Source organism: Brachyistius frenatus, unplaced genomic scaffold (assembly GCF_029030835.1).
Source record: "Brachyistius frenatus isolate BFR_SWC_R1_liver_20210118 unplaced genomic scaffold, ASM2903083v1 Contig_21, whole genome shotgun sequence".
Classification (NCBI taxonomy): Eukaryota; Metazoa; Chordata; class Actinopteri; family Embiotocidae; genus Brachyistius; species Brachyistius frenatus.
In genome coordinates, this window is record NW_027210620.1 from 1,374,603 (window position 1) to 1,387,884 (window position 13,282).

The 13,282-nt window shown below is 42.1% G+C and overlaps 1 protein-coding gene across 3 annotated transcripts in view; it reads left to right on the forward strand.

The window, feature by feature from the left end:
* Positions 1-12,682, forward strand: part of LOC138619713 (transcriptional regulator Myc-like) — a 158,797-nt gene extending 146,115 nt beyond the window's left edge. The window contains exons 2-4 of one of the 3 annotated variants that reach the window (XM_069696389.1): positions 10,107-10,239; positions 10,574-11,258; positions 11,836-12,682. In XM_069696389.1, the coding sequence (XP_069552490.1) occupies positions 10,607-11,258; positions 11,836-12,485 (1,302 nt within the window). In that variant the 5' untranslated portion in view covers positions 10,107-10,239; positions 10,574-10,606 and the 3' untranslated portion in view covers positions 12,486-12,682. Of the gene's footprint in view, positions 1-9,740; positions 10,240-10,573; positions 11,259-11,835 lie in introns of those variants that run through there. The other 2 variants (XM_069696390.1, XM_069696387.1) reach the window with 2 other exon arrangements.
* The last annotated feature ends 600 nt before the right edge of the window (positions 12,683-13,282 follow it).

Consider the following 13,282-nt stretch of genomic DNA (forward strand, 5'->3'; position numbering starts at 1 on the left):
CATGGACAAGATCAAATTCCCCCCAAAAAAGGAGAATGCACGGAAAAATATTTATTTGTTAAATTAGGATAATTTGTTGTTTGTACACTTGAGTAAAGCTTGCCAAACACTGTTTTTCAGGTTACATCCAAGAGAGCCGCTGTCCTCCCTCCCAGTATGACGTCATCGCTGGTTATGTCGCGCTTCAGTCAAGCAGTTCTCTAAATCCAACGTAGCTGCCTGCAGCACCAGCAGCCTCTCGCTGCATCCTCAGGACAACACACGAGGGAATGACTACCCTCACTCTCCTGCCCAGACAGCCGTATCACCGGATAACAAAGCTCCTGTACGTTCAATAAGATGAATGCAACATTATTACAAACTACTGGTGGGATTTGTTCTCGGTTGTAATATGCTTGTTTTGGTTTTTTTTCTCTCTCTAACTCAAAAATATAGCAATCGTAATATTTATGAATTTATGACTATACAAAGTCAGTTTTTATTCATCCAAAGTATTTAAAATAGTTATAATACGGTATGTCATTTAATGAAACAGAGAAAAAAGACTATCCTACACAAGACAGTGGTAGAGTGGTAAGTGCTGCTGCCTCGCAGGGAGAAAGTCATGGGTTCGAGTCCAGCTGGGAGCGATGTATGTAATTAACTGTCCCCCCCCCTCCCAAAAAAAAAGTCATGCCCTCTTTTTTTGTTCAAAAAAAAGCTTAAGACTATAGTATGTCGTCTAAAATATGAAGAAAAAGTCAGACCACAGTATGTCGTCCAAAACCTCATCCTATAGGATGACTTGTTTTTCATCCAAAAAATATAAAATAAAGTTATACTATGGCATGTTGTTAAATAAAAGAGAAAAAAAAAACTATGACAGAAACGCAGACACAGTGGTACAGTGGTTAGTGCTGCTGCATTGTGTTGAGAAATTCATGGGTTTGATTCCAGCTGGAGACATATATGTATTCATCTAGAAAATTGAAACCTGTCTAAAATATGAAGGAGTCATCATACTATAGCATGAGTTTTCATTCAAAATATTAAAAAAGCAGTTATACTATGGCATGTCGTTAAATAAAAGAGAAAAAAAAACTATCAGTGGTTACTGCTGATGCCTGGCAGTGAGAAGGTCATGGGATCGACTCCAGCTGGATGCAATGTATGCATTTGTCCAAAACCAAAGAAAGTCACAGTATGGTATGACTTTTTTGTCCCAAAAAATTTTAACAAGCTTAAGACTGTAGTATGTCGTCTAAAATATGAAGAAAAAGTCATACCATAGTATGACTTTTTTTTCATCCAAAAAATATTAAATAAGTTGTACTATGGCATGTTGATAAATAAAAGAGAAAAAAAAAACTATAACATAAGTACAGCCACAGTGGTACAGTGGTTAGTGCTGATGCCTGGCAGTGAGAAGGTCATGGGATCGATTCCTGCTGGACACAATGTTTGTATTTGTCCAAAACCAAATAAAGTCACACTATAGTATGACTTTTTTGTGATTTTTTTTTTTTTGTGGACGAAACAAGTCATGAGTCATGAGGTTTTGGACAACATACTATGGTATGACTTTTTCTTCATATTTTAGACGACATACTACGGTCTTAAGCTTTTTACATTTTTTGGGACGAAAAAAAATCATACTTTAGAGTGACTTTTTTGGTTTTGGACAAATACATACATTGCATCCAGCTGGAAATGATCCCATGACTTTCTCGCTGCCAGGCATCAGCAGTAACCACTGTACCACTGTGTCTGTGTTTCTGTCATAGTTTTTTTTTTCTCTTTTATTTAACGACATGCCAGTACAACTGATTTTTAAATATTTTGAATCAAAAATAACTTATGCTATAGTAAGATGCCTCCTTCATATTCAATTTTCTAGATGAATACATACATGTCTCCACCTGGAATCGAACCCATGACTTTCTCAATACAAGGCAGCAGCACTAATCACTGTACCACTGTACCTGTTGTTGTATAGAATAGTTTTTTTCTCTCTTTTATTTAACAACATGCCATATTATAACTTATTTTATATTTTTTGGATGAAAAAAAAAGTCATCCTATAGGATGAGGTTTTGGACGACATACCATGGTATGACTTTTTCTTCATATTTTAGATGACATACTATAGTCTTAAGCTTTAAAAAAAAAAATTTGGGACAAAATACATACATTGCTTCCAGCTGGAATCGATCCCATGACCTTCTCACTGCCTTTTTTTGTGATTGTTTGGATGGGGGGAAAAAAAATCGCACTATCGTATGATTTTTTTTTTTTTGGACGACAGACTATGGTAAGACCTTTTTTTTTCATATTTTAGAAGACATACTAGTCTTACGGGTTTTTTTGGACAAAAAGAAAGGGCATGCTACAGTATGACCTTTTTTTTTTGGGAGGCATACATACATTGCTTCCAGATGGACTAGAGCCCATGACCTTCTCACTACGAGGCAGCAGCAGTAACCATTGTACCACTGTGTCTCTGCTAGTAGACTAGCTTTTTTTTCTCTTTTATTAAATGACATGCCATAGTATAAGTGTTTTTTAAATACTTTGGATGAATAAAAACGTATGATATAGTACGATGTTTTCTCATATTTTAGACGACATTCTTTAGGCTTACGATTTTCTGCTCTACATTAGAGGAACAGATTGGTATTTTCTCAGTATTGGGGGGGACTTGACCCCGTGCTTACGCCTATGGAAAAACATACTGCTGTGAAACCTTCGTCTGATCATTAAAGTTTATTTGTGAGAATAATAACATCAGTTTGACAAAATCAAACAAAGAGCCTTAACAAATGTTAACTAAAGGTCATCTTACCGACTTTCCGTGAAGATTTCAATCACAGTTGACTGCGGTTCTATTTTTTAGCGTTTTGTCAAATTTCCAAATTGCTTTGTTTACTTTGTTAAACCGTTAATGCACGTTAAGTGTCGTGAGTACAGCCTGCCTGAGCAAATTTGCAGCCAAAACACAACATTGTTTGTTCCTTTGACTGGAGCCTGAGGGAGGTTCTGCGGTGGTTTTAACAGTTGACACAGTCTTTTACTGGCACACATCCCTCTGCTCTGCTGCTGTAACTCGAGTCAGATGTTTGCTAAGGAGCTCATACCTGCAAGTGCACGTTTTGAGGTAAATGCCACCGCTTTTATAATGTCAGGACTGTTTCGTGACTACTGCTGACTGCCCACAGGGTTTTTCATGCCAAATAAACCTTCTGTGGTTTTATTTTGAAAGGAAACATTTAGTGGGTGCATTGCTGCATATTTCCGACGCAGTACACTATAACTGGGATTGGTATAACAAAGCACAGAGGAGTCATCAGATAACTCTGTATATGTCACTTTAACTGTCACTTTATGGATGTGGGAACACCCAGCGTCTCCGACTACATCCATATGAGGACCTGCTTTCATTTAGAAGTGCTGTTTGCTCTTCCAGCTGTTGTGAGATTTGGCAACTTTTAATGCGATCTCTGATTCTGGCATGAACGCAACCGTTGTGTTGTTTATTTTCCACATCTTAGAAAATAGTGTTCACAAGTTTCCTAGATTATTAAAGCCTCCTGCAACATTTATTTTAATGCATAGTTTGGTTTCCTCTTTTATGGTTTCACAATAGCAGAGGACCAAAGGGTTTTTCAGGGTAACGGATGTCCCCTATATCACTAATATAAACCCCATTTGCTTTTAGAATTAGTTTTCATTAAGATATTGTGATTTTGCCAAATTGTGACTCCAGGAACTCGATGCTCTGAACACATTCGGCTGCCAGACATTTAGAGAGCATTTCACAACATGCTGACAGTATTGACAGCAGGAGATTATAAATTATGAGTTTTTAAATTTCTTCCTAAATCTTACTCTTTTTTTTTGTTTTTGTAAAAAACAGACTATTGTGGATACGTCACAATACGTTTAGTTGCACATTTATATTACATCAAATGATTAGAATGAAATAACTTTAAGTAGACTTAATTCTCACCTTAAATGTCAGACACCGTTTTAAAACCAGAAATAATAGTACAATAATAATTTAATGTAGATTAAATAAGAGTTATAATTACTGCTTCTGACAAGTGAAATACTTTTATTTCCCCCCATTGAGGGTTTTCAGGTGATATACTTCGCTCTCTAGTGGCCATAGTGGGAATCTACAGATCTGAACAACAACCTGGGAATAATTTATAGTCTTACTCTTAAAATCATCTTATTTTCATCATTTTGCATTTTTATATTTTATACTTTATTTTATAAGTTGGGAGAAGATTTCTGATTTGTTCATCACTTAAAATGAGCCATGACCAACGAGTCTCAGGTCGAAAACAAATATTGAATTGTGTAATCTTTCATTTTGTAAAACCGGAAAAAGTCCACCAAAGACCTTCAGATCACGTGTTTTTATTGTTTACATATCTTTACAAGGAAAGTGAATCAAATAGATTTCCCCCCTTTTTTTTTTTAAATGTTATTTATTAGAATATATAACAATGTGTTTGTTTGGGTTTTTTTCTAATCTGTTAGTTCTTCACGTAATTTGTGTTTCGTCTGTCATCTCATTTTCTCATTTGATTTGGAGGTGATGAAGGTGGCAGTGTTGCTGGGATACCGCGGTGATGAAATGTCACTAAAAAAGCAGGAACGGGGACACCGTGTACGGCGTGGCATTCAACGAGTATGTGGCTATACAGCACATTGATTTGCTGTACTTGCACGACGTGTGTGCGTGTGCGTGTGCGTCAAAGGATAAAATGGATAAAACATTAGACTAGACCCTGACACAGTGAAGACAAAGAAGGAAATCAGTAGTTATTGTCTGTGGTGGCTACTTTTTTTTTTTTTTTCTTAACTTTTCTCTGCAAAAGGAAAAAAAAACAAAAACAAATCAAACCTGACGTTTAAAAAAAAAAAAAAAAAAACCTGTCCCTCTGTTGCCATGAGCGCACTGTAGATCATCTGTAGCAGGTTGTGTCAATAACTGTCTGTTGTCACTATCAATAATTAATGACACAATTAGCTCCTGAGTACTCTTGACACATCCGCCGCGCTCCCGTTGTGGACTTGCTCGGCCGGCAGCCTCCTCCCACCGACGGAGCTGAAACACCTATTGATTTTCTGCCTGGTTCAGAGGCTTCGTGCTGAATCGTGTTCCGGCGGCACGAGGAGGAGCTCCCCCCCCCCCCCCCCCCCTCCATTCACTCCAGCGCGTGTCTGCTGATGTGTCCGGTCCCCCCCCGTCCCGTCCCGTATCAGTGCGTATCAGCCGTCCTCTCTTCATTACGCGCTCCCAAGTGCTGTTTGTGCGCGCCTGCGCGGCGTTTTGTCAAACTCTCGTCCAACACCCGTCAACTTTTCTGCAGTTTGACTGATTGCTCTCGCTGCTGCTCACCGGTGGTGAGGAAATGACTCCCGTTCTTATACTGAAGCAGAAATACTAACAACCATGTTACAACTATTGCGAATAAATGCCCTGCGCTTAAAGTAAGAGTGTCATCGGGGAACATTAGAAGATTGGGACCGGTGCACCATATCACTGGAATATGACTCGTGAATTCATGTTTAAGCAGGGTTGTTGTTTTTGTTGTTTTGTTTTGTTTTAAGCTGTTTTAAATGGATTTAAATTTTGGATCAATCTGTTGATTATTTTCTTGATAAATTCATAATGCCTGTGATGTCTCACAGAAAGTTCAAAATTAATAAAAAAAAATAAAAAAAATCAATTTAAATTACTGAAATAATTTGAATAGAAACTGCAAATTCACACAATTTAAAGGCTAGAACTATTAAATGTTTGGCGTTTTCTTAGATGAAAAAAATAGAACTAAAAAAATAAAGCTGCCAGTGACTTTTTCTGTCTGTGCTTTTATATACTTGTTAGGTAGTTTAAGCATCATATTCTCAAGTGCCTCACATACTTTCAATGCAAGAATTTGTATATATATATATTTTTTTTTTTTACAGTATTTCTCGCTGAAATGTGGAGTAGAAAAAAATATATAAAGTGGCGTGAAAAGAAAATATTCAAGAGAAATAGAAGCACCGCAGTTTAAGGTTTTTATCGGTGTAACTTCCTCTGCGCCCCCGGTCACCAGAGTGTGCTGACAACGCTGTATGTGAGGTCACAGATCGTTGGATTTGTGGTTACAATTAGGGAAGTTCAAAAGTGCAGCATCTGAGTCCAGAGGAAAGACACCAGTTGGTGTCTGAAGTGATCGATCTGCCTCATGACTAATTCAACTGTTCTATTGTAGATCTAACTGTATAATCAATGGGAAGGACGTGTGCAAATCCCGAGGAAAAAAAGAGTGATGGTTTAAGTGCTTTGGGCAAAGATCGTTGCATTTTTAAAAAAAAAAAAAAAAACCAAACAAACAACAACTTCTGTGTGGATTGTAGTTTTATTTCTATTCCATTTCTATTTCTGGTCGAATATAATGAGTTCGACCGTGATGAGTTTTCTTTCTGTTTGCATGTGATTTTGGTGCCATTTTCTAATTTACTGTTCCCGAACACTGGTCAGTTAAATTGTATAGCGAAGTAGAGACTTCAGACACTCGTGCATCATCATCATCATCATCATCATCATCGTTTGCACCATTGCTGGCAGGTGCAGCGAGACAAACGTGCGAGTTTACATCAAATACGAAACATTGGAATCAAATTGCGTTCATGCTGTTGACACTAGATTCTTAGTTTGTGATGCTTTTGGTTGGAACTGTATTTCTCAGTTGCCAGTTTAATACGTACACTTATCAAATGTAACGCAATCCAATACAACAGCTTCAAGTCTTTAAGAACTTCCGGCAAGTTCAGTGGCCTTCAGATAACAATTAGAAAGGTTTTGAGTTTTGATTATCTACTGTCAGAGACGTGTTAATTTAACCTCTAAAGCTGTGATCATAAAGGAGGATTACGGGGTGAAAAAAATACAGAAACACACAAATTCTCAGCTGTGATGATGGAAAGCAAATGTAAAAGCTGGGAAGTAAATATAGGAGAGATTTCAGACTTTGAAGTAAGTTTTGCTCGCAAAACAACAATTCTGATGAATCCTTTAAGTAATTTAAAAACGTCAACATTTGACACAATTTGTTCAAATCTGCTGTTTTTCTTTCTCACTTTCATTAATAATAATGATGGATGTTCTTCTCTCCTTTTTTTTGTTGACATTTTTCAACTAAACGAAGGACTGAGTGATTTAAATAATAATCAAAAGATGGATCAGGACTGAAAATAATTAGTTGCACCCATTAAGACTGCGATGTGTTTCTGTTACACCATGATTAAAACAGATAGTCATACATCTTAAGACAAGTCAACACGAATCTCGTTAGTTTTCACTTTGATCCTCCTCCTTTACTTTTCATTTTCTTTTTATGCTTTGATTTTGGTCGAAAAGATATTTCTTATCATATCTTTATCTTTTTAATTCCTTGGCAAACATCCTTTACGTCTTATATTAAAGCACTTTGAATTGCATTTGAGCTATAACTATGAATCAGCCTCTATTGCGTTGAATTGCCGACAATTTCAAGTGAATTTTGTGATTTAAAAAAAAAAAAAAATCTTCACTGCTACGTGGTTTTCTCGACCCAGGATTGTCAAACGGGAAACAGTTAGCAGAAAGGTTTTGATTTTAAACTCGGTCTGCAGAATTATTTACAATCAGGTACTGTTCAAATTGATTGCACTGCGTTAAACGATCGTTTGTAAAGTACAGCTCTATACATCAGAGAAAAAAGGCTTAGGCAGATCCTCCTGAAGGTGACCTTTGACCTTTATGATTCAGATTTAGAAAGAACTCGACAGTGTTCACCATCGGTTTCAGAAAAGCTTAAAAAAATCTTCTCCCTCAGCCATGTCCTGTACTAGATTGCGTCAATCAGAGTTGGCGGAACCAGTTTGAGTGAGAAAAAACAACAAAAAAAAGAAATCAAATCAAACCTGTCCCGAGCACCTTCAGTCTCCACTTACACAGGAAATGATGCCAGCCGCTCTCAAAGCTTCCCTCTGTATCTCCAGCCGGCTCTCTGAAACACAAGAAACATCCGGCGTCGATAAACACCCAAGACCAGAAGACATGAATCTGGAGGTTACGATCGCTATCCTCCACGCTGCTTCCCACAGCGAGAAGAGGAGGGTGACATTTCAGTTTGGGGATTTTTCTTTTTCCACTTTCCGAAAACAAGAGGAACTCACGGACGTTTTCCTTTTTCAGACTTCCTGTCTCCGCTTGTTCGCTCCCCTCCTTCGGCCTTCCCTCCATTTGTTTAAAAGCTTTGAAGCACAAAGTGACTTCTTGTGATTCAGTTAATAAAGTCAAAACGCCGCAATTAATAAATGCTTGTACATACTCCACATGGTATTGTGTTTAATTCAATTAGTACGATTTTATTTAAACCCTACTGAGCATATTTATAATAATTCCATTTTTTTTTATTTTATTTTTTTGCATTGTTGAAGCTCATGTTGGGAATTAGTATCTTTTTTTTTTTTCCAAATCTTTTTTTTCCAGCTGATTATAAATAGCAGCCGATTTTGTCAAAAGGCTGAATACCTAATTAAATTTGTCATTGAATGCATTTCCAGAAGTGTTTTTTTTAATGAAGTGACCCAGTAACCTTGATAAAAAAATTAAAAAAAAAAAAAAAAAAGCTCCACTAACCCACTGAATTGTACTATTTTGTCACCGAGCTCTTAAAAGTGTTACCAACCCTCCGCCGGTCCTCTTTCCTTTGATCCATTTTCAATAAATAATCTCCCGGTTCGTGGACTTTAGCGTTCACCTTCTCTGCTGTGACCCTGCACCCACCTGGCTGCCGTCCAAACCTGCGGCGCCACAAACAGCAGAGGGCGCTCTAAGCCCGTCCAATCTCCCCCCCCCACCACCACCACCACCTCCCACCACCCCTCCCTCCACCCCCACACCCCACCCCCTCCTCCTCCTCCTCCTCTTCCCTTCCTTCCCCACCTGCACAGCCAGAAGAGGACACCTCCGAAACCAAACGGCGGCGCCCATCTGATTCCTTTAATTGCCTCCTTCCCTGCAGGTAATTGGTGCCAACTTGGTCCAACCTCAAAATCGACCGACCATTACACGGTTAGGGGTTAATGTCTGCATCAAAAAAAAAAAAATGTGTGTCGTGACAAACTGCAGTTATTTATGCCGCCCTTGTTGAAATCACCTGCTCCTGCCGGTGGGCTGCAAGGCAGACCGAGGTAAAGCTGCCTGCACCTGTGAGCTCCGATGTGCAAATATTGTCAAAACTCTTTTGCACAAAAACTGTCCAAAACCTCGACAAACACGCGCTACTTATTCTGCAGATATTTGCGTGCATTTGAGATTAAAATGCAAACGCTTGTTGTCTTGGGGGTGGGGGGGGGGGTGATAAATTAAATGTTTTTTTTTTATAAGGCTGCGGCCCTGATTTGTAGATCCGTTATGTTGTGTGTGTGTGTGTGTGTGTGTGAGGGAGGGAGGGGGGGGGTCTATATTTTCTGCGAGGCTTCGCGGATTTTCACGAGAAAACATGGTGTTGTTTATGTGCATTTTTTTTTTTTTTTTTTTTTTTTTTTTGGCGGGGTAGTAGTAAAAAAAAAAATAACAACCTAATTATGTGTCACTACTACTTAGTATTTTTTGCATGCCGTCAATGGAAGCAGTGCTCGACTCTACTATGACCCCTCCCACTTCTTTTGACCGAAGTAGACCCCGAAGAGAGAAAATACGAGGAAAGCGGCTAAATGCACCGGCGAACGTGCGCGTTTGAAGCGTCGGTCGGACGCACCGGAGCGCGGGGGATATTTTGGGTGACAATAGCGAGTGCGCGTTTTCGGGGGGTGTGAGATTTCCAACGGCGGCGAGTGTTTCGCGGGAAAAGGGCGGAAGGACAAAGAGATGTTCGGCGTTGGGGGAGGAGTGCTGCGGTCGTTCATATTGGAGCCGGCGGAGCGCTCAGCTGTGATTCTCACGCTGCTCATGACAGAGTGCGCGTCGTCCTCACCGGGTCGCTGCTGCAGCCTCTCATCTCTGCATGCATGCTTTTCACAACAGCCTGACTAAAAAGAGAAAGAAAAAAAAAAGAAAAAAGAAGAAAGAAAGAAAGCCGCCGCAACGCCTCCGTGGAAGGATTTAATGTTACTGTCGCACTGGAATAACTTTCCTGCCCCCTTTTTTTTTGCGCCTCTCGGGTCGAGATCGCCCCGTCTTCTTTCGCCTACAGGTTTAAAATCTGAAAGGTAAGCCGCGGACCGGGTTCCTGCAGCCTCCTACGGCACTTTTAGGTTCAACACACACACACACACACACACACACACACACACACACACACAAAGCGTGCGAGTTGAACGTCAGTCACAGTTTAGTGAAGGTTTACCATCGGTTCCCCCAATTACAACACCTGCTGCAGCAGCAGCGGTGCATGCATGCATGCAAGGCGTGCAAAAGAGTGTTTTGGAGTGGACCATGTGATGTTGCTTACAGGATCGGTGCCAAGCAGCTGCTCTCCGCCGGCTGAACCTGAAACTAATCACCCGGTTTTTTTTGTTTTTTTTTTGTTTCTCCTTCGACCAGCTTCGCCAGAAGAAGAGAAAAATCGGAGACATCATGCCGCTGAATTCAAGTTTGGCGAGTAAAAACTACGACTACGACTACGACTCTCTCCAGCCGTATTTCTACTACGACAACGAGGAGGAGGATTTTTACCCTCAACAGCTTCAGCCTCCGGCACCGAGCGAAGACATCTGGAAGAAATTTGAACTGCTGCCGACCCCTCCCCTCTCCCCGAGCCGCCGGCCGTCCCTGTCCAGCATCTTCCCCTCCACCGCGGATCAGCTGGAGATGGTGACCGAGTTCCTGGGGGACGACGTGGTCAACCAGAGCATCATCTGCGACGCCGACTACTCCCAGACCTTCCTCAAGTCCATCATCATCCAGGACTGCATGTGGAGCGGCTTCTCCGCCGCGGCCAAGCTGGAGAAGGTGGTCTCCGAGCGGCTCGCCTCCCTGCACGCTGCCAGGAAGGAGTCGGCCGCCGGCGACGCGGCGGAGCCCGCCGAAGCCGCTGCGTGGAGGCTCAACAGCAGCTACCTGCAAGACCTGAACACGTCCGCGTCGGAGTGCATCGACCCGTCGGTGGTTTTCCCGTATCCGATAGCCGAGACGCCCAAGCAGAGCGCGGGGACGCCGCCCAGTAAGGATTTGGGACTGGACACGCCGCCGAACAGCAGCGGCAGCAGCAGCAGTTGTAGTGACTCAGGTAAGAAAGTCATGCAAGGCGCGCCCCCCCCCCCCTCCTCCTCCTCCTCCTCCTCCTCCTCCTTTTCCCTCCCCTCCCCTCCCCTCCCCTCCGTGCAACAAGGAATTTCCCTCTGCTGAGTGAGCAAAGCTTGTGCACGCCGTAGAGTGTTATATGCCACACCGTTATGCTCCGCTAATACCGAGCAAAATGGGGTTTTAAAATGAGGTTTAGGTGCTTTTTTTTTTTTTTAGATCTGCAGTGAGATTTCCAGACAGGAGTTAAGAGAGAAACGCGCTGCCAGTTCCGCCCCGGGGTCATGTGGTCCGCTGCTGGGTGTGTAGCTGGAGGGTTTGGCTGCATGTTAAGTAATCAACTGATGTGGAAGGAGAGTGGCAAATGGTCTGCAGAGATTGTAGCACTCCCCCCACCCCCACCCCCAACCCCACCCTCCCCCGCTCTCCCTCCCCCTCCCCTCCCCCTTTCCCTACCCCTCTTCCTGCTGTGGCACGCATTTAGAGTTACAACCCTGACGTGGATGCAGAAGAGTGACTGTGCTGCTTCCGTTTGTGCCGTTTTTTTTAATTTTTTTTTACAGAAGATGAGGATGGAGACGACGACGACGACGACGAGGAGGAGGAGGAGGAGGAAGAAGAGGACCAGGAGGAAGAGGAGGAGATCGACGTGGTCACCGTGGAGAAGAGGCAGGCGGTGAGACGGTGCGACCCCGGCCCGCTGGAGACCCGGCACCCGAGCCCGCTGGTGCTGAAGAGGTGCCACGTCTCCACCCACCAGCATAATTACGCCGCCCATCCATCCATGAGGCACGAGCAGCCGGCGGTCAAGAGGCTGAAGCTGGAGAGCGGCGGCGGCGGAGGAGGAGGAGGAGGAGGATTAGGAGGCGGCAGCAGCCACAGCAGGGTCCTCAAACAGATCAGCAGCAACCGCAAGTGTTCGAGCCCCCGGACGTCCGACACCGAAGACTACGACAAGAGAAGGACTCACAACGTGCTGGAGCGCCAGAGGAGGAACGAGCTCAAGTTGAGCTTCTTCGCCCTGCGGGACGAGATCCCCGAGGTGGCCAACAACGAGAAGGCGGCCAAGGTGGTGATCCTGAAGAAGGCCACGGAGTGCATTTACAGCATGCAGTCGGACGAACAGAGACTCCTCTCGCTCAAAGAGCAGCTGAGGAGGAAAAGTGAACTTCTAAAGCAGAGACTCGCACAGCTGCAGAGCTCTCGCGCTTAAAGTTTGAATCACAGACTTTTTTTTTTTGGCCTTTTTTTTTTTTATGCAAGTTCAAGACTTAAGGGTGTACAGTTGTTGCATGCAAATGCAAAATGTATTAAGTTGTTTGGAATCTCGTTTGATTTCAATGTTAAAAACTGCCTCAGCTGAAGTTATGGGTGGGTTAAATATTTAAAAGTTTATTTTTATTAATAAAACGTTAAAAAAAAAAAAATGGGGTCATCCTGTTGAGGGACCCAAACTAAAATATAAATTTTTACGTTTTGTATATAATTAATATTTCCTAAGAAAATGTATTTTTGGATCTCAATTGTCTGGATGTTCAGACCCAGTGTTTGGTTTTTTTCCATTATGTTCCTAGATTCTTTTTGAAATATAAAAAAAAAAAAATGTTTCTTCTTGAATTTGTCTCCTTGTTCTTGTCATAAAAAAAAACTTCCACTACGACTACGTATTCAGATGTGGTGGTGGTGGTGGTGGTGGGGGGGGGGGGGTTCATGCTGCAGTGTGGGTGCAGCCACATAAATGATGCAACATCTGGATAAAAGTGACGGACAGGGGCATTTTCAGGTGTGATGACGGTCAGACGAGGCACTCCTCTTCCTCCCGACTACTGAAAGGTAACATGGTCAGCATTGAAATATGTCTACGTAGTAAAAGCTCCCAAAGGAGACCAGGTAAGCCTATTCATGCCGGAAAGCCTTTAAACGTCAATCGTAATAAAACTTTGACCTCAGCCGGAAATCGTCATGGAAGATACTCCCAATGTAACTGGCAGTAATGTGAACACATTTCAG